Genomic DNA, 25,568 nt, shown 5'->3' on the forward strand with positions numbered 1-25,568 from the left:
CTCGGATAAGGGTCTGGTACGGATCTGGGGGGACCCCCACGCCGTTTTTTTGGCATAGGGGGTTCACCTTGGAATCCATACCAGACCTAAGGGCCTGGTATGCTCTCGGAGGGGGAACCCACGCCAAATTTTTTTCAGAAATTTGGCGTGGAGTTCCCCCTTCAGAGCTAATAATTCTGTCAAAGTCGCCTCCGTATATACAGAGATCCGACTTGGAGGCGACCTCCATTGAAATCAATGGGTACAAGTTGCCTACAAGTCGGATTCAAGTAGTACAGGAACTTCTTTTGAAGTCGGAGCGACTTCAGTAGCGTGCATTAAGACGGCTCTCATTCACTTACATTGATTTTTAAATGTTGTCCGACCTGAGGCGACTAGGGGGCGACCTGAAGTCGGATCGGAGTCGCCCCTGTGTGAACCGAGCCTAAGCACCTGGAGGTGTTGTGCATATATAATCAAGAGAAGACTATAATAGTGCTTTTCAAAAAACTACTAACTTAATACTTTTGCACTGCAATTGGTGATATTTCTATGGCAATACATGGACATTAATAGATGTTTGCACATTTGATGAAAATATTAATTTTTTAATAGTTTATTTATTGTTTGAGATCACCCCTCTACTGAGTGAGGCAGACTAGGAAGATAAATAGATACTCCCTTGATTAATAATTTTAATAAGAACAGCGCTGGAATAATCTTTTACTACTTTTGTTAACTTTTAATACACATGCATCTGCAAGAAACAAATAAAAAAGAAGAGTTTTGCTTTCACAATCTGTATTGGATGATTACAATGAACATATCTACATTTTAGTCACCAAGCATGTGAACATTCACTTAAGGAACTGTCCCTGTCCCTTCAATAAATAAACCCATTTGTGTCCAGATCTTTAAATTAAGCCAAAACATGAAGTGATTTCTATCTACACACAAGACATTTTGGATTATCAAACAAAAAACTGAAAATTTAATTCCAATACTGTAATTTTCCTTTCCTGATGAGCTCCATGGCAGCACAGCTGGGTATAGGCTCCACCCCCATGTCTCCAGGACTTAACTCATATAAATTTGATCCCACCTACAGCCTCGGCATTCTGTAACTAGACCTACCAAGCTGGATGGGATCTGTGCTGCTATGGAACTCGTCATGAAAGGAAAATTACGATTGAATTCAATTTTCCTGAAGACTCCATGTCAGCACAGCTGGGTACTAACTAGCCAAAACAGGGGAGGGACAATTCTACATACTCCTCAATTCTGACTAAAAAAACAGAAGCCAGGATGCCTCTGCCAAACAACTGTCATTAAGCCATGATTATGAATGTTTTGGTGCCCACGTAGCTGCCTTGCAGATAGTTTCAGACACTCGACCTGCTGCCATTCTCAAGGTCAAGACCTTTCCTATGAAGAGTGCCATGATTTTCCTGGCACAGCCAATCCTTTCAACTTGTAAGCCAAGGAGATGAGCTTTACCAACCAAGAGGCAATAATCTTGCTGGAAGCTGTAAAATCATTATGTTTTCCACCTGGAATTACAAACAGATGCTCCGACTTCCTGATGGCAGAAGTTACCTTGATTAAACATTTTAAAGCTTGGCCTACATCTGATGGGCTAATTTCTTGAGTACTCTCTAAAAGGAACGTATGAGGACAACCTCTTGTGTGATATGGACTCTGAAGGTCAGTTCAGGCACAAATTTGAGCATTGGCATGAGTACCACCCTGTCTGGGAAGTACGTGAGTATGGGTTCTTTAAACCCCAAGGCATCCAATGCTGACTCTTCTGGCTGATGTAATTTCCACCAGTAAAGCAGTTTTTAGTGAGCGGTACCACAGGGTGAATAAAGGCATCTGATGCAATAACGTCCAACAGCAATGGGAGATCTAATTTCAGAAACAATTTGAGGTTTCAACCAAATTGAATCCTGAAAAACAGTATAATTAAGTGTTGGATGCCCACGGTATTCCAGTGAAGGCAGAGATGTGAAATGTGTGCCTATAGCATACTTACACATAGACCTAAATCAAGCCACGCCTGCAGACATTTCAGAACACACTTCTGAAAAATCCAGAGTAAAAATTTTATCAGCAATAATACTGGGAATTTATGCCATATTCTACTATAAGCGCGGTTATCACTGTCCTTTCTTGTTTTCCATTCATTGTCGTCCAGACTTTTCCTGGACAAATAGTTTGCCTGAAGATTCTTCTGACCAGGCACATAGGCAGCAGATAGCTGCAGAAGATTGACTTAGGCAGATTCTAGAATTAGAGAAACCTCCTTCAGAAGGGAGAGACTGAGCCTTGTTTCCAGATGTAGGCCACAGTCTTTGCGCTGTCCAACTTTACCAGGACAGGCTTACCCCGGATGAGAAGACTGAACAGCCTGAAATGCTGCTCTCAACTCCAGGACGTTGGACACCATCTTAGACCCTTGAAAAAGACCAATAAATAATGATAGGTTTATATATATATATATATATATATATATATATATATATATATATATATATATATATTATATAAACCTAATTGTAATGCTGTCCAGGATTTAATATATCAAATATTCTCATTTGCAGGGACTCTGCTTTGTTGAAATCAGGAACCTGGGCAAGAAAAATTGACATAAAAAGGGCTTTTGCATCTGATGAACTAAGTGTCAATTTGATCAGTTCTGAGTATGGTGAGATAATATATTTGTTACAAACTTTTTTTACCTGTTAGGTGCTAAAATTCACTGATATACCGCAGGAAAACTGTGAATACTAAACATATGATATACCCATTCAATTAAATTATGCTGGTCTTAAAGTATATCAGATGTAATTGTTTTACATTTTAGCATTGTATTTGCCTGAGAAGCTACAGTAAATGTGAAAAAAATCGAAGTAACAGCTTTAAAAAGTAGCTAAATCTGTATATGCTAATTTGACCACATCTTTCCTCCAGCTGTGCCTAAAGTTCTAATGAAGTGGCTATGAAAATAATGACTATCTTATAATCACTATTTCCATAATCATGTCCTCTTATGACAATGTTTTGGGTGGCTGATGTTATTCAGGCACCAGGCATTACATTGTGAGGTAGTGCAGAGAGTATGTTTCTTTTTCACTATGAAAAAATGGAGAGATTTCAAGGCAACATTAGGTGGAGCTGAATGAAAGATAAGGTACCAACAGCCATTTGCTGCAATGGATATCTTAGCTCTTTCATACTTGCTACAAGTTTGTATGTGGTATTAAACACCAATTTAAAGCGATTTTAAAGCTTTTTTTTATTATTAAAATAAAAAATATATATTCTACCAGGTCCAGATCTAGGGGGTGCTGGGTAATGCTGCATCCCCCCCCAGATCTCTGAAAGTGCTTCTACTTATCCACAAGTTAGACTGATGGGAACAATTGTTATTGTTAAGGGGGTGTTCTGATGGGGATATTTGCCGTAACCACTTGCTTACTGGGCAGCACTGCTAGGTGGCACTGATTGGCACCACTGGCTGGCATTGATAGGTGGCACTTGTGGGCATTGATAGGTGGCACTCATGGGAATTCATAGCTGGCACTGGTGGGCACTGTGGGCACAATGACAGGTGGCACTGGCAGGGGGTACAAAATTGCATAGAGGAGGCAGATGTGCCTCCTTCCTCTTCGGGACCGATGTCCCTTTAACATAAGCCGGTGATCAGCTTTTTTTGCTGTCCGCGTGAGGAGAAAAAAGAAAATGATCACCGAGCTTTTGTTCACATCATGTGATCAGCTGTCATTGGCTGACAGCTGATCACATGGTAAGGGGCCGGGACCAGCCCCTTACTAGGATCGGTGATCAGCCGAGTCTCCGTAACTCGGTGCAGAAAAAAAAAAATCACTGAGCTTTTGTTTACATCATGTGATCAGCTGTCATTGGCTGAAAGCTGATCACATGGTAAGGGGCCGGGACTGGCCCCTCACTAGGATTGGTGATCAGCCAAGTCTCCGTGACTCGGTGATCACAGTGCACTCCCAGAGGGAGCATGCACAGGGGAGGACATCCTATGATGGCATCCTGGAAATTGAGGTCCACGCTGTAGCCGTCATTCGGCTATGGCCCAGACCTCAAGTGGTTAAGGGGCACTCTGATATGTAAGTCGGCCCTTTGATGGTGACCGTTGCTATAAGAGGACACTCTGATGGGTACAGTTGATATAAGAGGAAACTGTGATGCAGCCAGTTAATGTAAGGGGCACTGTGATAGGGTAATTGATGTAAGAGAGCATTCTGATGGGGACCGTCATGTAAAGGGGAGCTCAGATGAAGACTCCTGATGTAAGGAGGAACTCTCATATGGATACCTGTTATAAGGCGGCACCGTTTCTGTTTAATCATCTTACTGACAGTCTAATACATATTGCATTCTCAGTTCAATCCTACACCACTTCTGCTCTATCTGTCAGGTGTTACTCCCAGGTCCTGACTCATGGTACAGAAAACCATTGAGTGAACAAGGGTTATTCATTCATTGCATCTGTCACACTAAGTGGCAGACTGTCAGTGACTCACATACAGTGTTGACATTATGTCCCCCTGACTGTTTTTATTGCATCCCCTAGTCAGACTGGCTAGATCCGACTCTGTGTTATACTTACCTGCTCTATATCAATGGTTTTGCACAGGATTTGACTGACAGCAGCAGGAGCTTATGGCTCAGATAAGAGTTTAGGAATGGCTGCATGCAGTGAAAGTTTTTTTTTTTTTTTTTTTAATTAAAGCACAGAATGCATTAGACCCCACGCACACTGGGTCGTTTTGCAGGTGCTATTGTGCTAAAAAGTGCCTGCAAACCGATCTGAAACAGCAGCTGCTGTCTCTCCAGTGTGAAAGCCCCGAGGGCTTTCACACTGGAGCGGTACGCTAGCAGGACAGTAAAAAAAAGTCCTGCTAGCAGCATCTTTGGAGCGTGTGTGTACACCGCTCCTTCATCACTCCTACCCATTGAAATCAATGGGGCAGGGCGGCTATACCGCCGGTAAAAACGCTGCTACAGCAGCGCTTTGCGGTGGTTTTAACCCTTGCATGGCCGCTAGCGGGGGGTAAAACCGCTAAAACTATGGTAAAGCCGCGCTAAAAATAGCGCCGTTTTACCACCGATGACGCTCCCGCCCCCGTGTAAAAGGGGCCTTAAGGTAAAAAACCTTTTGAGTTTTGAACCCCTTTAGAACCACTTTAAGCACAATGTACATATTGTACATAATCAGGTGTTAACTCCTTTAGCTCTTCTTTAGTGATTTTTTTCCAATGATAAATTCTCTATTTATAAAGCCTACAGTTTCTTATGTAATATTAATACTGATTTCAGTTTCTTTTTTTCTGATGTATTTTAAAGTTGGCCTCGATATTCAACAGAAATTTAGAGCTCTATATTTAGGAAATCAGAAATTAGGACCAAATGTTGATGCTGAATTAAAATTTAAAAGTAAATATTTAAGCAACAGCAACTTGCAGCTTATCTCTGGTGAGTATTCAGAATCTGAAAGCTGTTTGCCTCGCAATATTTATAGATAAAGCTATCTATTGATCAGTGTTTCTCAACTCCAGTCTTCAAGGCGCCCCAACGGGTCATGTTTTCAGGCCTTCCATTATTTTGCACAGGTGATTTGATCAGTTTCACTGCCTTAGTAATTCCCACAGCTGTTTCATCTGAGGGAAATCCTGAAAACATGACCTGTTGGGACGCCTTGAGGACTGAGGTTGAGAAACACTGCTATAGATCAAGGTGTTATTTAGAGTAAACCTGTACAGAGATAGGCTGATGACCCCTGGGAAATTTTTGTAGGACCCACAGAAATGCTCACCTAAACTTTTTTGTTGCTAGTGTGAGGGGTTAGCTCGGCAGCGGGTGTGTGTGACCCCCTGGATGGGTTCACAACACAAAATCAGGCACAGCAGACAGCGTTGTAGGTGCAAAAAACAAAAGAGGCGGTTTATTTATGCTACATGCAGTGAAACATATAACAGCCAAACAAAAATAAAACATGAAAATAAATCCTGGTCAGCTTGACCTCTAATTACACACTTAGATTCCCTGTCTAACAACTGAGTGCAGCCTTGTGCTGCACCAGTCCCTGTCTCTGTTGTAGAGGTTTGCCACACAGGCGTTAACTCACCGCACAGAACAGGTGTCACACTCCCCAGTCTATACAACACAAAAATGGTTCCAGGATGGAGCATCTCCCTAAGCATGCTGTTTTTTTTTGTAGAGGTCTTAATGAGCCCACTTACTTCAGCTGGGCTCATTAACTCTTCCCCTCTAGTTGTACAAGTCTGCATAAAGCCTGAATCTAGGGCACACATATTTCCCATCCTGGATACAACCAGGTGACTTTACCTGCCTGCTGCCACATACCCCCCCCCCCTCTTGTTTCAACCTTGGGGTTGTAACACAAGCAGTCAGACACGCATGTATCCGAGACAAAGCATCCACATTCCCCATTTTAACACCAGGGCGATGCTTAACTGTAAAGTTAAATTCCTGTAGGGCCAGGAACCACCTATTTACCCTTCTATTGGTCTCCTTGTTTTGAGCCATCCACTTTAAAGGAGCGTGATCAGTCACCAGGTCAAAGTGCCTACCTAGCAGATAGTACCGAAGGGAATCTAGAGCCCACTTCACTGCTAAACATTCCTTCTCAATCGTGGCGTAATTTACCTCATGGGACTTCAACTTCCTGCTGAGGTAAATGACTGGGTGCTCTTCCCCGTTCCAGACCTGGGATAACACTGCTCCTAACCCAACGTCTGATGCATCAGTTTGTACAACGAAGTCCTTAGAGAAGTCTGGTGAGTACAACACTGGCTGGCTACATAAGGCTGTTTTTAAGGACTGAAATGCTTCTTCAGCCTCTGGGGACCATTTAACCATGACCGACTCTTTCCCTTTTGTCAGGTTGGTGAGGGGCACAGCCTGAGAAGCAAAATGGGGAATGAATCGTCGATAATAGCCAGCGATTCCCAGAAAGGCTCGTACCTGTTTCTTGCTGTTGGGACGTGGCCAACTCTGTATGGCCTCGACTTTATTGACTTGGGGTTTTATCACCCCCCTCCCAATAGTGTACCCAAGATATTTGGCCTCCTCCTGTCCAATGGTACACTTCTTTGGATTGGCCGTAAACCCAGCTTCCCGGATAGAGTCTAGGACTGCTTGTACTTTTGGCAAATGTGAGACCCAGTCTGTGCTATGGATAATCACATCATCCAGGTAAGCTGCAGCATATTTCTGATGGGGCCTCAGAATCTTATCCATTTTCCACTGGAATGTTGCCGGTGCATTCTGTAACCCAAACGGCATTCTCTTATATTGGAATGCCCCATCTGGGGTTACAAACGCAGTTTTCTCCTTGGCCGACTCGGCCAGGGGAATTTGCCAATACCCTTTGGTGAGATCAAGAGTTGTCATATATCGGGCTGTTCCCAGCCAGTCAATCAACTCATCTATACGCGGCATGGGGTAGGTGTCAAATATTGTAACTTTATTCAATTGTCGAAAATCATTACAAAACCGCCAGCTCCCATCAGGTTTGGGCACTAGTACGATAGGACTGGACCAGTCACTCTGGGACTCCTCTATCACACCCAATTCCAGCATCCTTTGAACCTCCCCACGTATTGCCTCCCGTTGGGCCTCTGGTATTCTATAAGGGTCTAGTTTTACCCTTTCTCCTGGCGGGGTGATAATGTCATGCTCTACGCCAGATGTTTGTCCCGGCAGCTCAGAGAAAATCTCTTTGTTACGAAGTACAAACTCTTTAACCTCCTGTTGTTGGGCTTTCGATAAGGTGTCTGCTATTCCAACCTCAGGAACTAAGCAATCAGGCTGTGCTTGTGACAAAGTCTCTGCGACTAGGGATTCCCTATCCCTCCAGGCTTTCAGCAGATTGACGTGATAGATCTGCTCCGGCTTTCGCCTTCCTGGCTGTCTAACCCTGTAGTTCACCTCACTAATTTTTTCAATTACTTCGTATGGACCTTGCCATTTGGCCAGAAATTTGCTTTCAACCGTAGGGACTAGCACCAAGACCCTATCCCCTGGGGAAAAAGTACGGGTCTTGGCCCCACGGTTGTACACTCTCTTCTGTGCTAACTGCGCTTGGGTCAAATGTTCCTTTACGATTGGCATTACCTGTGCAATTCTATCTTGCATCAGGGCGACATGCTCAATCATGCTCCTGTGAGGAGAACTCTCATTTTCCCAAGTTTGCTTGGCGATATCCAGCAGCCCTCTTGGGTGTCTCCCATAGAGCAACTCGAAGGGTGAGAAACCCGTAGAGGATTGGGGTACCTCCCTAATGGCAAATATCAGATAGGGTATTAGACAGTCCCAATTCTTTCCATCTCTATCCACCACCTTCTTTAACAATATGTTTTAGGGTTTTGTTGAATCTTTCAACCAACCCATCTGTTTGGGGGTGATACACAGATGTACGCAATTGTGTCACTTTGTACAACTTGCATAATTCTTTCATAACCCTGGACATAAAGGGTGTACCTTGGTCCGTAAGCAGTTCCTTACAAATACCCACGCGGCTAAAAACAAGAGATAGCTCTTTGGCTATGGTTTTGGCCGAGGTATTTCGAAGAGGAATTGCTTCCGGATAACGGGTGGCATAGTCCAATATAACCAAAATGTACTGATGCCCCCTAGCAGGCTTCATTATCGGACCTACCAAATCCATTGCGATCCTCTCAAAGGGGACCTCAATGATAGGAAGAGGTACCAGCGGGTTACGGAAATGTGGCATAGGTGCCGACTTCTGACACACAGGGCAGGAGGAACAATAATTTTCTGTTTCCTTCATGACCCCAGGCCAATAGAATCTCTGCAGTACCCTCTCTCTGGTTTTCTCGGCCCCCAGATGACCTCCCAGAATGTGCCCATGGGCCAATTCTAACACCAACTTCCTGTAAGGTTTGGGCACTACAAGTTGCTCAATGGTTTCTTCTGCCCTTTGAGCCACTCGATACAGCAGGTCCCTTTCCATAGTGAAGTAAGGATAAGTGCAAGTCTTATCTGGGTTCACTAACTCGCCATCTATTTTCACCACATTTTCCCGTGCCTTTATTAGGGTGGGGTCTTTTAACTGTTCTGTGGCAAAATTTTCCCTGTGAACCTCAAGATCCGAAAACTCCACAGACTGCATGTTTTCATCTGAGGATGTTGGCTCCTCCCCAGTTTCTCGAGTTTCCCCCGCCAATACTGACAAGGGAAATTCAGGAGAGTCCTCACCACTCCCAGAGGAATTCTGGTCATCTTCCTGGTTTATAGGGGCACCAGTGGGGGGCTCAGGACAATCCCAGAGTTCCCAGAATTTTGGAAAATACCTTCCCACAATAGCATCATGTGGTAAGTGAGACACTAACCCCACCTGATGAGAGAGGTTACCTTTGGGAGTCTCAAAAAACACTGAAGTTACAGGATACTCTCGGGTGTCCCCATGCACACAAATAACAGCCACCTTGTTCTTCCCAGAGAACTTTGTAGTAACTAATTCAGCTTTTATCAATGTTACCAGGCTACCTGAATCCAGCAACACATCAACATTTCTACCATTAATACACATTTTACATAAATGTTTCTCAGGTCCCCGAATGGCAGTGCATGCAACTGTCGCAAACAGCGACTGACGTCTCTCCCTTATAAAGTCACATTGCATAGGCTCATCCACAACTGGGCAATTGGCTGCAATATGTCCCTCTTGGCGGCAGCGGTAGCAAATAATCTTTTTCGCTGCCTCTTGCAGCCTGGGCTTCCCGGGCTGCTCCCGCCAGACCTTAGGTAGAACTCCCACTCTCTCACTCAATCCACCCTCACCCCTTGGAGTCATCTTACCCGCCACTGGGAATGATCTGGTCTTAGGGTGGAAAGTCCGTGAGTCCCTGGAAGAGGTGGTCAGGTTCTCTGTATCCAAGTACCTCTCAACCAGATCCACAAGTTTATCTGCATTTTCTGGATCTCCATGGCTTACCCATTTTTGGATGGCAGTAGGAAGGGCTCTCAGGAAACGATCCATAACAACACCTTCCACAATGTTTGGTGCGATCAAAATCTCTGGCTGCAGCCACTTCCTGCTCAGTTGAATGAGATCACACATTTGAGACCTGGGTGGTTTTCCAACCTGAAAAGTCCAATTATGCACACGCTGAGCCCGGACGGCCAGGGTAACACCCAGCCGTGCCAATATTTCTGTCTTTAGCACCACATAGTCTTTTGCTTGGTCAGGCTCTAGGTCATAATAAGCTTTCTGCGATTCCCCAGTTAACAGAGGGGCCACCAGTCCAGCCCATTGCTCCTTAGGCCACTTTTCCCTTTCAGCAGTCCTTTCAAATGTGGTCAAAAACACCTCCGGATCATCCTCTCCAGTCATTTTTGTCAGTAAACGGCTCACACCAAATGATGCGGTATTATTGTAACCACTTGCTTCATTGGTCTGCGGACGTTGCTGTATTAATGTCTCTATTTGCTGTTGAAAACTCTGCTCTTGCTTCTGCAACAGGTCTATAAAGAGGGCTTCAGATTGCTGCTGGGCTTGTTGCTGAGCTTCCAGACTCTGCTGGTGAGCCTTCTGCTGAGCTTCCAGACTCTGCTGCAAAGTTGCATTTGTCTGCTGCTGGGCTGCAAGGCTCTTTTGTAAACCCGCATTTGTTTGCTGCTGATTTGCATTTGCTAGAGCCAGCTGTCTCAGTATCTCCTCCATGCTGGCCTTAACAAAAAAATAAAAAAAACTGCCAAAATTCTCCACCAACTGTGAGGGGTTAGCTCGGCAGCGGGTGTGTGTGACCCCCTGGATGGGTTCACAACACAAAATCAGGCACAGCAGACAGCGTTGTAGGTGCAAAAAACAAAAGATGCGGTTTATTTATGCTACATGCAGGGAAACATATAACAGCCAAACAAAAATAAAACATGAAAATAAATCCTGGTCAGCTTGACCTCTAATTACACACTTAGATTCCCTGTCTAACAACTGAGTGCAGCCTTGTGCTGCACCAGTCCCTGTCTCTGTTGTCGAGGTTTGCCACACAGGCGTTAACTCATCGCACAGAAATGGTGTCACACTCCCCAGTCTATACAACACAAAACTGGTTCCAGGATGGAGCATCTCCCTAAGCATGCTAGGGTTTTTTGTAGAGGTCTTAATGAGCCCACTTACTTCAGCTGGGCTCATTAACTCTTCCTCTCTAGTTGTACAAGTCTGCATAAAGCCTGAATCTAGGGCACACATATTTCCCATCCTGGATACAACCAGGTGACTTTACCTGCCTGCTGCCACACTAGGAAAAACAAATTGACTACAGTCAATGAAAATGCGATTGACTTTTTACAGCATTTAAAGTGAGCTGCAGATAATCATGATGACACACTAGTGATTGTAGCTGCATAGAAAAGCATTGTAGCCAGTTACAGCTTGTCAGAGTAAAAACGTGTGTTTTGTAGCTGCTAGAAATCGCTGATACAAAATGTGGTATGGCTTATTCTGTCTTGCCTCCATTTACACTACTGGAGGCAATGTAATGTTTGTACTTTTACATCTGTAGAAATAAGGTATTGTCGGCAGCCTTTTAAAAAGTTAGCTGACTCTTACGAATCCCCTTACCAATAGGGAACAATCACACATTAGTCAGATTTTACTAATAATTGGGCCAACTGTGTTTTTGTGAAAATGGTGGGAACCCCATAATTCCGAACATCTCATCTGATCCAACAACAGCCTTCCCCTTGACTGCATTGAAGTGAAAACCCAGCACACACTATCCATTTCTTGTGTTGTGAACTACGGTTAGGAGTAGGGAAGAGAAGTATGTGCACCTTGTTGGCAGACAGGGTAGAATTATTTCTACAGTCATTTCCAGTGTAGGAAAATCTACCAGTTGCATTCTGTATTACCATTTAAGAGTTAAACTAATTAGTACACATAGTGCCCATGCAGTAACGTTTACAGCAGGATTCTGACAGCCAGTGTAATTTTCTAGTTTATTTAGCCAAAAAGCAGACATTCTCTTGATATTTTAAAGTTGATAGTAGCTCACTGTTATTATTTGCAATAATACTATTTTATGGTTGTAATTCTTTATTTTTGAAATTTTAGATCTGATTACTATGCACTTGCTTCACAACATTTTTTTTTTCTAAACGCAAAAAGTAATCTGCTCTCAGGTTATAACCACTGCTAGTTTTGTTTTTGCTTTCTGTGCTATTGGGGAGATTTCCCTTCACTTCTCACAGCAAAAAAACAGGAAGTGTGAGGAAATCCCTCTTAAGTGGGGGAATCCCCGTTTGTCACCATGGTCACGAGAACTAGTGTCTCCACTGGAAGATTGTACTTCTACTCCTTTTCTGGTGACAACCCGCAATTTAGGATTGTCTTTCACCTTCATGCTTGGTGATAAGATAACAGTAAACACTACAACTAGAAAGGATACATCTCAAGGCAGCAAATATAACTATAACTTCTAATCCCTCTCCATTCTATATAAAACGAAAAAATGTTTGCACTAAGTGAAGCCTTGCTTTCCTTTTGTATTTGCTCCAAATGCATCTTGCATAGGTCTGGGGCTTGTTCTGTCTGTAACTACCCCTCCAGCTACAGGGTTCTGTCTCTCATCTCAGCAAACATTGCTTCCTTTTTGCGTTTTGACCGCCTCATCTCTGCAATCAGGCCCACGTATGTTATTGCCACATGTCTGCTTCAGGCCTGTAGACATCATCATGTCCTAAGTACGCTCCACAGATCATTCCTTAGAACAAAAGAGTTTTCCTAGAGTTAAGCTCTCTCCTTGCTTACTCCTGATCAGCGCCTTGCTGCACTGTCACAAAGTACATCTACCTCCTGCAGACATGCATGCTCTGGCTTCACCCATGCAGCCTCTGACTCCTGCAGAGGAATGGGAGGCCACCTGACTCCCATGCACAGACTTCCTGTCTCTTGGGTGGGGCCCTGAGTCATAGCCAGGTCACAACTAAATAGCCCAGCAGACAGCTGTGCAATCAGCGTGTATTTCTCTCCAAAATCTGGCATAAACCAGCAATCTTCCAGGTAGCACATGGTCCCACTGCCACAGTGTGTATATGTATGTATAAAATATATATATATACAAATATATATATATATATATATATATATATATATATATATATAAAAGCATAATGAAGGAACACGTTCTCCAATGCAAATACTGAATCTTCAGGTCATCAAAGTTGTCGGATCATATACATCAATAACAGCTACTGTATACAGTTGCGAGCATCCCTGCTCTTCCTCAGGCTGTGTGGCTTTGTGTGACCCTTCTACAAACACCTCCTTCTTTTATACAAAATTTAAACACGGTGGATGTTATCCCACAGGTGTGTCCCGTGCTTCCAAAATTGAAAGCACATGAAGATAATTAACCCCATGTTCAGTTTATCCTTGTTTCCTACCTATTACCACCAAAATGAAACTTCTGACACAAAAGTAATTACTTAAACTGCAACATTGTGTCAGAAAATATATATATACAGGCAATAAATGCCTAAATAAGCAATGGAGAACGTGTCCCTTTGTTATGCTTTAATGGATATTGGTGGAGGACAGGGAGTCCACCTTGACATTGCTCCACCCACCCAGAGTTTGAAAATATATATATATATATATATATATATATATCTTTCATACAGACTAAATAATAAACACAGATTTTTTTTTCACCAAAGAAATGTAGCAGAATAAATTTTGGCCTAAATTCATGAAGAAAGATTATTTACAAAGTTTTATAACAGAAACCAAGATAATGTTTTTTTATTCAAAATGTATGGCAATTTTTCCTTCAAATAGTGAAATGTATAAAACCCAGAGGTGATTAAAGTGGCTGTAAACCCTTACAAACCACTTTGACCTACAGGTAAGCCTAGATTAAGGCTTTCTTGTAGGTCCAAGAAATATCTCCTAAACCTAAACGGTTTAAGAGATATTTACAAAAAGACACTGTCTATGGCACATGCGCCATAGACAGCGGCTAGCAGGCGCACTGAGCATACCGCTGCTAACGGCGATATGCAGTTAGTGCTGGCTCCCGTGAGCATGCGCGGGAGTGACGTCATTGCTGCTCCGGCGCTGTGAGTGGCTGGAGCAGCGATACCTGGAAGAAGATGGACTCTCCGTGCTACAGGGGACAGCGGTGACATCTCTGGCTCCTGTGTCAGGTAAGTGATACATAATAGGCTACTATGCGATGCATAGTAGCCCATTATGCTTTACCTTTGCTGGGAGACAAAGAGGAAGTAAACTCATCTGGACTGGAAAGGGTTGAAACTGTCTGCTCTTTGTGTGGTTAAATACCCTTCACTCCATGTTCAGGCTGTGTGAAGTTTAAATAGTGCCACATATGGGGGGTTTCAGACAGGGAAAGTTGCTAATCTCCAACAAACACCCTGGGGATAGATGATTTAAGAGGCCCTGGCAGAGGCCTCTTAGAAGGCAACTACAGCTGATTCACATGTAGATTTCTACCAATATAGGAATTTGTGAAAATCCTTTTATCTGAGCTGGTGCCATAGGAACCTACAGGACATTAATGTTATGTTAACAATAATTTGCACAAGTGCAATTTATGTATAGAAATAAACAACCTCAATTCAGAATTGGAGTAGCAGAAACAACTGGCCACACCAAAAGGTTCATTTTTATTCAATAGTTGGCATCAGGCTCCCTAAACAGCAGTAAAAAAAAAAATGTTATCGTCAAAGTATCTGCTACCACTGCCTGGAGGCATTGTGACTGTAGTGTGCTTTCCATCAATGGTGTAAACACAGTTGGGGAAATGGCATTGTTCTAGAAACACAGAGGGAAGACCAAACATAGTTAACCACTTTCAGACCGGACCATTTTGCTGGTAAATGACCAGAGGTCTTTTTACACTTTGGCACTGTGCTGCTTTAACTGGTAATTGCGCGGTCATGCAATGTTGTACCCAAACGAAATTTGCGTCCTTTTCTTCCCACAAATAGAGATTTCTTTTAAAGGTATTTGACTGACTCTGCGATTTTTATTTTTTGCGATATAAACGTAAAAAGACCGCAAATTTTGAAAAAAAAATGATATTTTCTACTTTTTGTTATTAGAAAAATCCAATAAACTCAATTTTAGTCATACATTTAGGCCAAAATGTATTCAGCCACATGTCTTTGGTAAAAAAAAAGTCAATAACTGTATATTTATTGGTTTGCGCAAAAGTTGTCACATCTACAAACTAAGGTACATTTTCTGGAATTTATGCAGCTTTTAGTTTATGACTGCCTATCTCATTTCTTGAGGTGCTAAAATGGCAGGGCAGTACAAAACCCCCCCAAATGACCCCATTTTGGAAAGTAGACACCCTAAGGAAATTGATAAGAGGCATGTTGAGTCCATTGAATATTTTATTTTTTTGCCGCAAGCGATTGAATAATGACAAAAAAATTTTTTTTTTTTTTTTTACACAAAGTTGTCACTAAATGATATATTGCTCACACATGCCATGGTTATATGTGGAATTGTACCCCAAAATACATTCTGCTGCTTCTCCTGAGTACGGGGATACCACATGTGGTCGACTTTTTGGAAGCCTAGCCGCGTACGGGGCCCCGAAAGCCAAGCACCGCCTTCAGGATTTCTAAGGGCATACATATGTCATTTTACTCCTCACTACCTATCACAGTTTTGAAGGCCATAAAATGCCAAGATGGCACAAAACCCCCACAAATTACCCCATTTTAGAAAGTAGACACCCCAAGCTATTTGCTGAGAGGCATGTTGAGTCCATGGATTATTTTATATTTTGCCACAAGTTGCGGGAAAATTACAAACTTTATAAATTTTTCACAAAGTTGTCACTAAATGATATATTGCTCACACATGCTATGGGCATATGTGAAATTACACCCCAAAATAAATTCTGCTGCTTCTCCTGAGTACGGGGATACCACATGTGTGGGATTTTTTGGGAGCCTAGCCGCGTACGGGGCCCCGAAAACCAAGCACCGCCTTCAGGCTTTCTAAGGGCGTAAATTTTTCATTTCACGCCTCACTACCTATTACAGTTTTGAAGGCCATAAAATGCCAAGATGGCACAAAACCCCCCCAAATGACCCCATTTTAGAAAGTAGACACCCCAAGCTATTTGCTGAGAGGCATGTTGAGTCCATGGAATATTTTATATTTTGCCACAAGTTGCGGGAAAATTACAAACTTTTTTTTTTTCACAAAGTTGTCACTAAATGATATATTGCTCACGCATGCCATGGGCATATGTAAAATGACACCCCAAAATAAATTCTGCTGCTTCTCCTGAGTACGGGGATACCACATGTGTGGGATTTTTTGGGAGCCTAGCTGCGTACGGGGCCCCGAAAGCCAAGAACCGCCTTCAGGCTTTCTAAGGGCGTACATTTTTGATTTCACGCCTCACTACCTATTACAGTTTTGAAGGCCATAAAATGCCAAGATGGCACAAAACCCCCACAAATGACCCCATTTTAGAAAGTAGACACCCCAAGCTATTTGCTGAGAGGCATGTTGAGTCCATGGAATATTTTATATTTTGCCACAAGTTGCGGGAAAATTACAAACTTTTATTTTTTTTTATTTTTTTTTCACAAAGTTGTCACTAAATGATATATTGCTCACACATGCCAGGGGCATATGTGAAATGACACCCCAAAATAAATTCTGCTGCTTCTCCTGAGTACGGGGATACCACATGTGTGGGACTTTTTGGGAGCCTAGTCGCGTACGGGGCCCCGAAAACCAAGAACCGCCTTCAGGATTTCTAAGGGTGTACATTTTTGATTTCACACCTCACTACCTATCACAGTTTTGAAGGCCATAAAATGCCAAAATAGCACAAAACCCCCCAAAATGACCCCATTTTGGAAAGTAGACACCCCAAGCTATTTGCCGAGAGGCATGGTGAGTATTTTGCAGCTCTCATTTGTTTTTGAAAATGAAGAAAAAAATAAATAATGTATATTTTTTTTCTTTTTTTCAATTTTCAAAACTTTGTGACAAAAATGAAGGTCTGCAAAATACTAACCATACCTCTCGGCAAATAGCTTGGGGTGTCTCCTTTCCAAAATGGGGTCACTTGGGGGGATTTTGTGCTATCTGGGCATTCCATGGCCTCCGAAACTGTGATAGGCAGTGAGGAATGAAATCAAAAATGTACACCCTTAGAAATCCTGAAGGTGGTGCTTGGATTTTGGGGTACCGTACGCGGTTAGGCTCCCAAAAGGTCTCACACTTGTGGTATCCCCGTACTCAGGAGAAGCAACATAATGTATTTTGGGGTGTAATTTTACATATAACCATGGCATGTTTGAGCAATATATCATTTAATGACAACTTTGTGCAAAAAAAAAAAATATATATAATAATGTATTTTTTCCACAACTTTTGTCAAAATATAAAATATTCCATGGACTCGACATGCCTCTCAGCAAATAGCTTGGGGTGTCTACTTTCTAAAATGGGGTCATTTGGGGAGGTTTTGAACTGTCCTGGCATTTTATGCACAACATTTAGAAGCTTATGTCACACATCACCCACTCTTCTAACCACTTGAAGAAAAAGCCCTTTCTGACACTTTTTGTTTACATGAAAAAAAATTTTTTTTTGCAAGAAAATTACTTTGAACCCCCAAACATGAAGTGTTTTTTTAAAGCAAAAGCCCTACCGATTAAAATGGTGGGTGTTTCATTTTTTTTTTCACACGGTATTTGCGCAGCGATTTTTCAAACGCATTTTTTGGGGAAAAAACACATTTTTTTTATTTTAATGCACTAAAAATCACTATATTGCCCAAATGTTTGATGAAATAAAAAATATGATCTTAGGCTGAGTACATGGATAACAAACATGACATGCTTTAAAATTGCGCAGAAACGTGCAGCGGCGACAAACTACGTACATTTTTAAAAGCCTTTAAATGCCTTTACAGGTGACCACTTTAGATTTACGGAGGAGGTCTACTGCTAAAATTAGTACCCTCGATCTGACCTTCGTGGTGATACCTCACATGCATGGTGCAATTGCTGTTTACATATGACACCAGACCAACGCTTGCGTTCCACGTTGCGCCTTAGCAGGGGGGGACAGGGGTGTTTTTTTTATTTTTTTATTATTATTTATTTTGCTTTTTTATTTTATTTTTAAACTGTTCCTTTCATTTATATATATTTTTTTATGATTTTTATTGTTATCTCAGGGAATGTAAATATCCCCTATGATTGCAATAGGTAGTGACAGGTACATTTTTTAAAAAAAAATTAGGGTCTATCAGACCCTAGATCTCTCCTCTGTCCTCAAAGCATCTGACCACACCAAGATCGGTGTGATAAAATGCTTTCCCAATTTCCCAATGGCGCTGTTTACATCCCGCAAAATCATGAAATGCTCGTAGCTTCCGGTGTCTTAGGCCATAGAGATGATTGGAGCCATTCTGGTCTCTGATCAGCTCTATGGTCAGCTGGCGGAACCACCGGCTGCATTCTCAGGTTCCCTGTTGGGACAGGAGAGCCTGAGAAAACCATGGAAGATGGTGCGGGGGGGGGGACATTCCCTCCCACTGCTTGTAAAAGTAGTCTAGAGGCTAATTAGCCCCTAGGATTGCTTTTACATAAAAGCCGACCGCTGGCTGAAAAGAATGATACCAAGATGATACCTAAACCTGCAGGCATCATTCTGGTATAAGCACTCAAAGTCCCGCAACATACCAGTATGTTGCTGGAACTGGTTGGGCATATATTGTAATTTTTTTTTCATGCAGCCTGTGGGCTGAACGAAAAAAAAATATTGATCGGTGGGTATGCCCACCATTAGATACCACCCTTCATCCACCCACTTTTAATGGTGGGCATACATGCACCATTTATATATGCCGAAGCATGGGGGCAACCTCCCGCAAAAGGTAGGAGCAGATCGCTCCTCCACCCCGTATGCCCCCATGCTTCGGCATATATGCTCTTTTTTAACTGTGGTGGTGAAATCACCCCCGACAGTGCTGGAGTCGCGGCTTTATGTATCATGGGAGCAAACGCTGTTGCTGTCAAGATAAATAAATCCGCGCTGCAACTGAATGGCGTACCTGCTAAGCAAATGATGGTTAACAATAAAACAAAGTAACATTACAGTATAACAGTAAGACGTACCATACCTGCAAAGCAAATACAAAAAAAAAATAGCAAAAAATAACACATTTAACACAATCTGTGCTTTGGCATATATGCTCTTTTTTAACTGTGGTGGTGAAATCACCTCCGACAGCGCTGGAGTCGTGGCTTTACATATCGTGGGAGCAAACGCTGTTGCTGTCAAGATAAATAAATCCACGCTACAGCTGAATGGCGTACCTGAAAACAAAAAATGGTTAACAATAAAACATTGCAGAATAGAATACAGTACAAAGGAGCAGAACAATAGAGAGAGAATAGAGAGAGAGAGAACAATAAAACGACAACTATTTTTGGTTTTTTTATTTTATATTTTTTTTGTTTTTTTGGTTTTTTTACTTTTTTTTTTTTTAAACACTTTTTTATGTAACTTTAACACTTCTGTTGTAACGGTTCCAGCGGTTTGGGTCTCTCAAAATGCGATGGCATCTTGGGAGACCCTGTGAACGTGTGCCTAGCCTGTGCAATGCTGTACCCTACGCTAATACTCAACTAGTGTGTGGTAGCGTTCAAAACACTCACCCTGACAAAGACCAGGATTGCCAGGACAGCGTGGACAATAAGAACAGGTGTCACGCCTAAATCCGCGCTTTCTGCAGACACGACATTTTCTTTGGGGGGCTCGTTGGGTAGGGGTACTCGGGAGGACATAAGAATAATGCCTCTCATGCAGCCGGCTTACTGCATCTGGTAGGGGAAGGTGAGGTGGAGCACCGTCTGGATACAGAAGGGCTCTGACGATATCCTCCTGGAATTTGAGGAAGGATCCAGTCCGTCCTGAAGCTTTGTGTAGTACATAAGCATTCAGAATAGCCAATTGGAATAAATAAACAGACACTTTTTTGTACCAGCGTCTGGCCTTACGGGCAACTATATACGGCGCCAACAACTGGTCATTGAGGTCCACCCCTCCCATGTTAAGGTTATATTTGTGGACACAGAGGGGTTTCTCCACAATACCAGTCGCCGTAGGAATTTGGACCGCCGTGTCTGCATGAAGGGAGGTAAGAACGAAAACATTCTTATTATCCCTCCACTTCATAGCGAGCAAATTATTACTGCGCAAGCAGGCTCTCTCCCCCAGCCTAAGACGGGACTCTACAAGCCGCTGGGGAAAGCCCCGGCGATTAGGTCGCACGGTGCCACATGCTCCAATCTGCTGATCAAACAAGTGACTAAACAGTGGCACGCTTGTGTAATAATTGTCCACGTACAAGTGGTACCCCTTTCTGAATAAGGGTGACACCATGTCCCACACTATCTTGCCAGCGCTTCCTATGTAGTCAGGGCAGTTCTCCGGCTCTACGTGACTATCTTTACCCTCATAAACCATGAAACTACGTGTATAGCCTGTGGCCCTGTCACAGAGCTTATACATCTTGACCCCGTATCTGGAACGCTTGTTGGGGACGTATTGTTTGAATGACAAGCGACCAGAAAACTTAATCAGGGACTCATCAACGCAGATAACTTGATCGGGAGTAAACAAGTCTGCAAAACGTTGGTTGAAGTGGTTTATGAGGGGCCAAATTTTGTAGAGCCGATCGTATTCAGGGTCTCCACGAGGACGACAGAGTTCATTGTCGCTGAAGTGCATGAACCGCAAAATCATCTCGTATCGTGCCCTGGACATGGAAGCAGAGAACACGCGCATATGGTGAATTGGGTCAGTGGACCAATATGACCGCAACTCACTCTTTTTGGTTATGCCCATGTTGAGGGAGAGGCCCAGAAAGATTTTAAATTCGGAAACCGTAACTGGTTTCCATTGTCTGGCAAGGGCGGACTGGGGAATAGTGGCGATGTGTTGACCAGCGTACAAATTGGTTTGGTCCACAATAGATCTATAGAGATCTTCGGTGAAAAACAGTGAGTAAAAGTCAAGTGTCGTAAAATCAACTGTTTCCACGTTAATGCCAGGTTGGCCAGTGAATGGGGGGAAGTACGGGTTCTGCAGAAGATGTGGGCACCCAAATAGGATTGGCGAATTCTGCAGGAAGGGCACTATGGGTACGACGGGCCTGTCTTTGTCTTCTTCTTGGTGGCAGCGGGACACTACTTGTGCTTGCCACCTCGCCAGCTTGAACTGCACTTATGGGACTCGCCACGTCACCACGTGTTACTGCAGTGCTGGATGTACGTCCAGGGTGTACTAGGCCTCTGGTGCTTGCCAGTTCACCAGAAGGATGAGCGGCTCTAGTACGTCTCTGCTCCATACGAGTGACCTGCGGTTCCTGCACCTGAACAACAGAATACATTCGGGATTGGGCACACCTGTTCTTAACAGCGGCCTCATCTCCGTCGTCAGAGCTATCTGTCATGGAGCCGCTGTCATCTACAGGATCGTATTCTGAGCCTGAATCTGACAGATGAGTGACGTCCTCTTCACTATCTGTCATGATCAGAAACATGTAGGCCTCTTCACTAGTGTACCTTCGCTTTGCCATTTTGGGCTCTAAATTTAGGGGTACACTAGTGAGACTCACAGGTAAAAAAGCACCTAGCCTGTCAGCGACTGTTTCAAAACGCTACAAAAAAAACTGTTAGCGATCGCAGGGATCAAGCCTGACTCTGCAAACGCTGCAGTTATGTGTGTTGTGTTTTGTAAGTGACAGTGATCGATCGATACTGCACTTGGGTGGGCTGGGCTGGGCTTGGCGGAGGGGCTAAACGCAGGTGCTAGCAGGTATCTGGGCTGATCCCGCTAACAATGCGTTTTGGGAAACCTAAAATGCTGGCAACGCTAATATAGATCTGATCAGATACTATATTACTAAGGGAGGTGTAAGCTTTGCGCATGGGTGTTAGCGGTACTGGCACTAACCTGACGCTGGGGCGACGCAGACCTTATCTGACCCTCAAACTTATATCACCCGCCGGGTGATCAGGGGGTTAAACCTTTATTAGGTAATAAATGGCGGGTGCCCTGAAACAAAAAAAAAATAACTAACCAACCAGCGTCACCTGTAACAGTTATATGGTGATCACTGGTGAAAGGGTTAACTGGGGGGCAATCAAGGGGCTTTGCGGTAGTATATGGGGGTCCCTGACGCTATAAAAAGCTGCGGCGAACCTAAATACTTACCTGCCCAACTAGCGTCACCTGTGACACTAATACAGCGATCAGAAAAACGATCGCTTATTAGTGACACTGGCGACGGGGGGTGATCACGGGGTTAAACCTTTATTGGGGGGGTTAGGGGGGCACCCTAGAGCTAAAGGGGGCTAACCCTAACTGCCCTAACAGTTATTACAGTCACAAATGACACCAATGCAAAAAGAAAAATGCAATTGGTGTCACTGTGACTGGGGGGGGCAGGGGTGATTGGGGGGTGATTGGGGGTGATCAGGGGGGTGAAAAGTGTGCCTAGCGTGTTCTACTGTAAGTGTAGTGTTGGGTGCAACTCACCGATCCTCTCTCCTCTGTGCCGGAACGAAAAAGACCGACACGAGGAGAGATTACTTCACTTCCTCTGCCTGTGTTTACATTACAGGAGAGGAAGTGATGTCACCGAGCATTTCTATTCGTCGGGAGCGATCGCGAGGGGGTGGCCATGAATGAATGGCCGCCCCCTCATCCGGGATCGCTCCCGAACGAATACCGACCGCCGCAGGCACCGGGCGGGGGCCCGATCGGGCCCCCGACCCGCGGGAAGGCAAGGACGTACATGTAAGCCCTTATGCCTGCCCGTGCCATTCTGTCGACGTACATCGTCGTGCGGCGGTCGGGAAGTGGTTAACAAAGAGAAACAATACGCTGCCGAAAGGTTAACAGAATGATGCTAAAACACATTTCTGCCTGAAAATGACTTTCGAACATGATCATCTGGCCTATATCGAACACGAAGCTAATGGCAAGCTCCACCCATGCTAATAACAGGTTCTACCTAGGCTGCACAATATGCATGAAAACACAATGACACAAGCAAAACCCACATTGACACATGTCAACAATGCATGACAGTGCATCATGACGTGTCAAACGCACTGAAATACAAATGCACAAGTCTAAATGGGCACTGATAGTTTAAAGACGACCATGCTTGCTGACATATTCCAAGTTATTTTGTGAACATCATAAGCATTCAGAAAATTATTTTGAGTTTTTTTTTCGCATGTAGCTCTTAATAGTTTTGTTAGATACTATTAACCCTTGCATTGCCTTTATTATTCTAAGTGATATGAAGCTACTGTATGTGTATGAGAGTTTATTGCACAGATTAATTTAGAACTGTACATGTAGGGATCATGACTTATTATTTTTATTTGTTTTCTTTAGGATACACAGTAAGTATTATTGTTTGTAATAAACTCTAATCACAAGGAAGGAATTATGGTGGCTTATTTTATATAGGGTGTTTCTATGTTCTATAAACCTAATAATTGGGCAATAAATCTAAATAATCACAGCTGTATTGCAGATACAGCTAAGGTAGACATTCTGTTTCCAATCACAAAGTGAAGTAGTGGGTATTGGCAGTGGCAGTGTCGTCTGTGTACAACATTACATTTTTGTTATTAAAATGGTTGTAAACCTCAGACATGAAATATAAACAAAGCATATCTACCTTAAGGGTGTACTTGTCTCAACTAAAAGCACTAAGTGTAATTTCTGACTGCTGCTTCTTTCCTCTATCAGTATGAAACACCTCTGACAATTTTTCCTGACACCAAGAGAAAAATGGTGACAGGGAGGGACCTCCAGCAGATTGACAGCCTCGGCTCTGTTCCTGTGAGCTGTGTGAAGGGGGAAATGTCTGTTCCCTCACAATCAGCTCTCAGACCTATCCTCACTGAGCTCTGCAGCGTGTAACTTCATCTCTCTGCTCCCTTTTTTATGAGCACTTTAAGACAGCAAGTTAGTTTTTATGTATTTATAATTTGTTAAACATGATAGATCTGACACATTTTAGTTTCTGTGAAATGCAGGATGCCCCAGCTCACCAACAGTGCCAAAAGCTGGTATGAGAGACTGTAACCATCACTGCAAAAATAAGGAGGCCTGTGGTCATGAATGCTGTAAGTTTACTAAAGCAGTATGTGCATATTTCGCTAAATAATTTCAGATTTAAAAAAAATTCTACTGCTTCAAATAAAACCATGTCACATTACACAGAATTTTGGGTTATTATCTGATTTTTGTAGGGGGCTGTATAAAGGTCTTGTTTTGGTATAACTGTGCCCTGTAGATTTCTATGTATAAGGATACAGGACAACCTCAGATACATCAGGTACATTCTGGACTCCTGACCTGTGCATTACTTAACTGTGACCCCTGCACTCGGTGTCTCATTACTCCTAATCTCTGAATTCTCTGTGTTACTTAATCCTTACCCCTGCACTCTATGTGATACTTCTGAACTCTGCGTTACTTAATCCTAACACCTGAACTCTATGCTTTACACTCTTTCCAACCATAGCAGCATAGCCATAGGCCCTGTGTTATCACACTTTGGCCGCACCCACAATTCACCCTGTCCTTCTCCTTCGTATGGTGCCCATAGAATATTTTGTCTTTATACTGTACCTTCAATGTCTGCTTCTTGTTCCCAAAGTCTGTGACCAGTTGTTTAAAACTAGTTTGACAGTTGGGATGGCTCAGAATCTACGCTTGCAAAAAGTGTTTTTACGTAGTGAGCACCTATCATCTGCACCTCTTACAGGAAGGTTGCACAACTTTAATTGCTATTTGTTCTGTTGGGGCATGCTGCCTTGGTTTACACTGAAAAATTTTGAATATTGCCAACATTTCAAAAGAATTTCCAGGGACATTTTTTTTAAATTGTGTTCCAGAAAGCCATTGTAGGCTGAAAATGTACTTTAGTTATCGGCAGGGCATTAATTTAAAAGGAGTGTGGTTTTATAAGAGGCAATCTAATCCCATACTTTAACCACTTGCCACCCTGCCACAGTACATTTACTGAGGCAGGGCGGCACGGGCAGGCTCAGTCACATATACAGTATATACAGGTTATTTACAGACACAGGAGAGGAGTACAGGAGAGAGTACAAGAAGTATCATTGTATTTGCAGGACAGGAGTGCAGAGGGTATGATGGTATGTACAAGACAGTGAGCATTACAGTGCCTTGCGAAAGTATTCGGCCCCCTTGAACTTTTCAACCTTTTGCCACATTTCAGGCTTCAAACATAAAGATATAAAATTTTATTTTTTGTGAAGAATCACCAACAAGTGGGACACAATTGTGAAGTGGAACGAAATCTATTGGATAATGTAAACTTTTTTAGCAAATAAAAAACTGAAAAGTAGTGCGTGCAAACTTATTCGGCCCCTTTACTTTCAGTGCAGCAAACTCACTCCAGAAGTTCAGCGAGGATCTCTGAATTGATCCAATG

At 43.1% G+C, this 25,568-nt stretch overlaps 1 protein-coding gene across 1 annotated transcript in view; it reads left to right on the forward strand.

Annotated features, from left to right (window-relative positions):
- The window catches only part of HFM1 (helicase for meiosis 1), a 397,375-nt gene that overhangs the window by 366,369 nt on the left and 5,438 nt on the right, over positions 1 to 25,568 (forward strand). The window contains 3 exon segments of the mRNA XM_077451089.1: positions 2,583 to 2,686; positions 5,362 to 5,490; positions 24,142 to 24,231. Of these exon segments, the coding sequence (XP_077307215.1) occupies positions 2,583 to 2,686; positions 5,362 to 5,490; positions 24,142 to 24,231 (323 nt within the window).

This window comes from Lithobates pipiens, unplaced genomic scaffold (assembly GCF_037356315.1).
Source record: "Lithobates pipiens isolate NorthernLeopardFrog02 unplaced genomic scaffold, aLitPip1_a1.2 Scaffold_23, whole genome shotgun sequence".
Taxonomy (NCBI): Eukaryota; Metazoa; Chordata; class Amphibia; order Anura; family Ranidae; genus Lithobates; species Lithobates pipiens.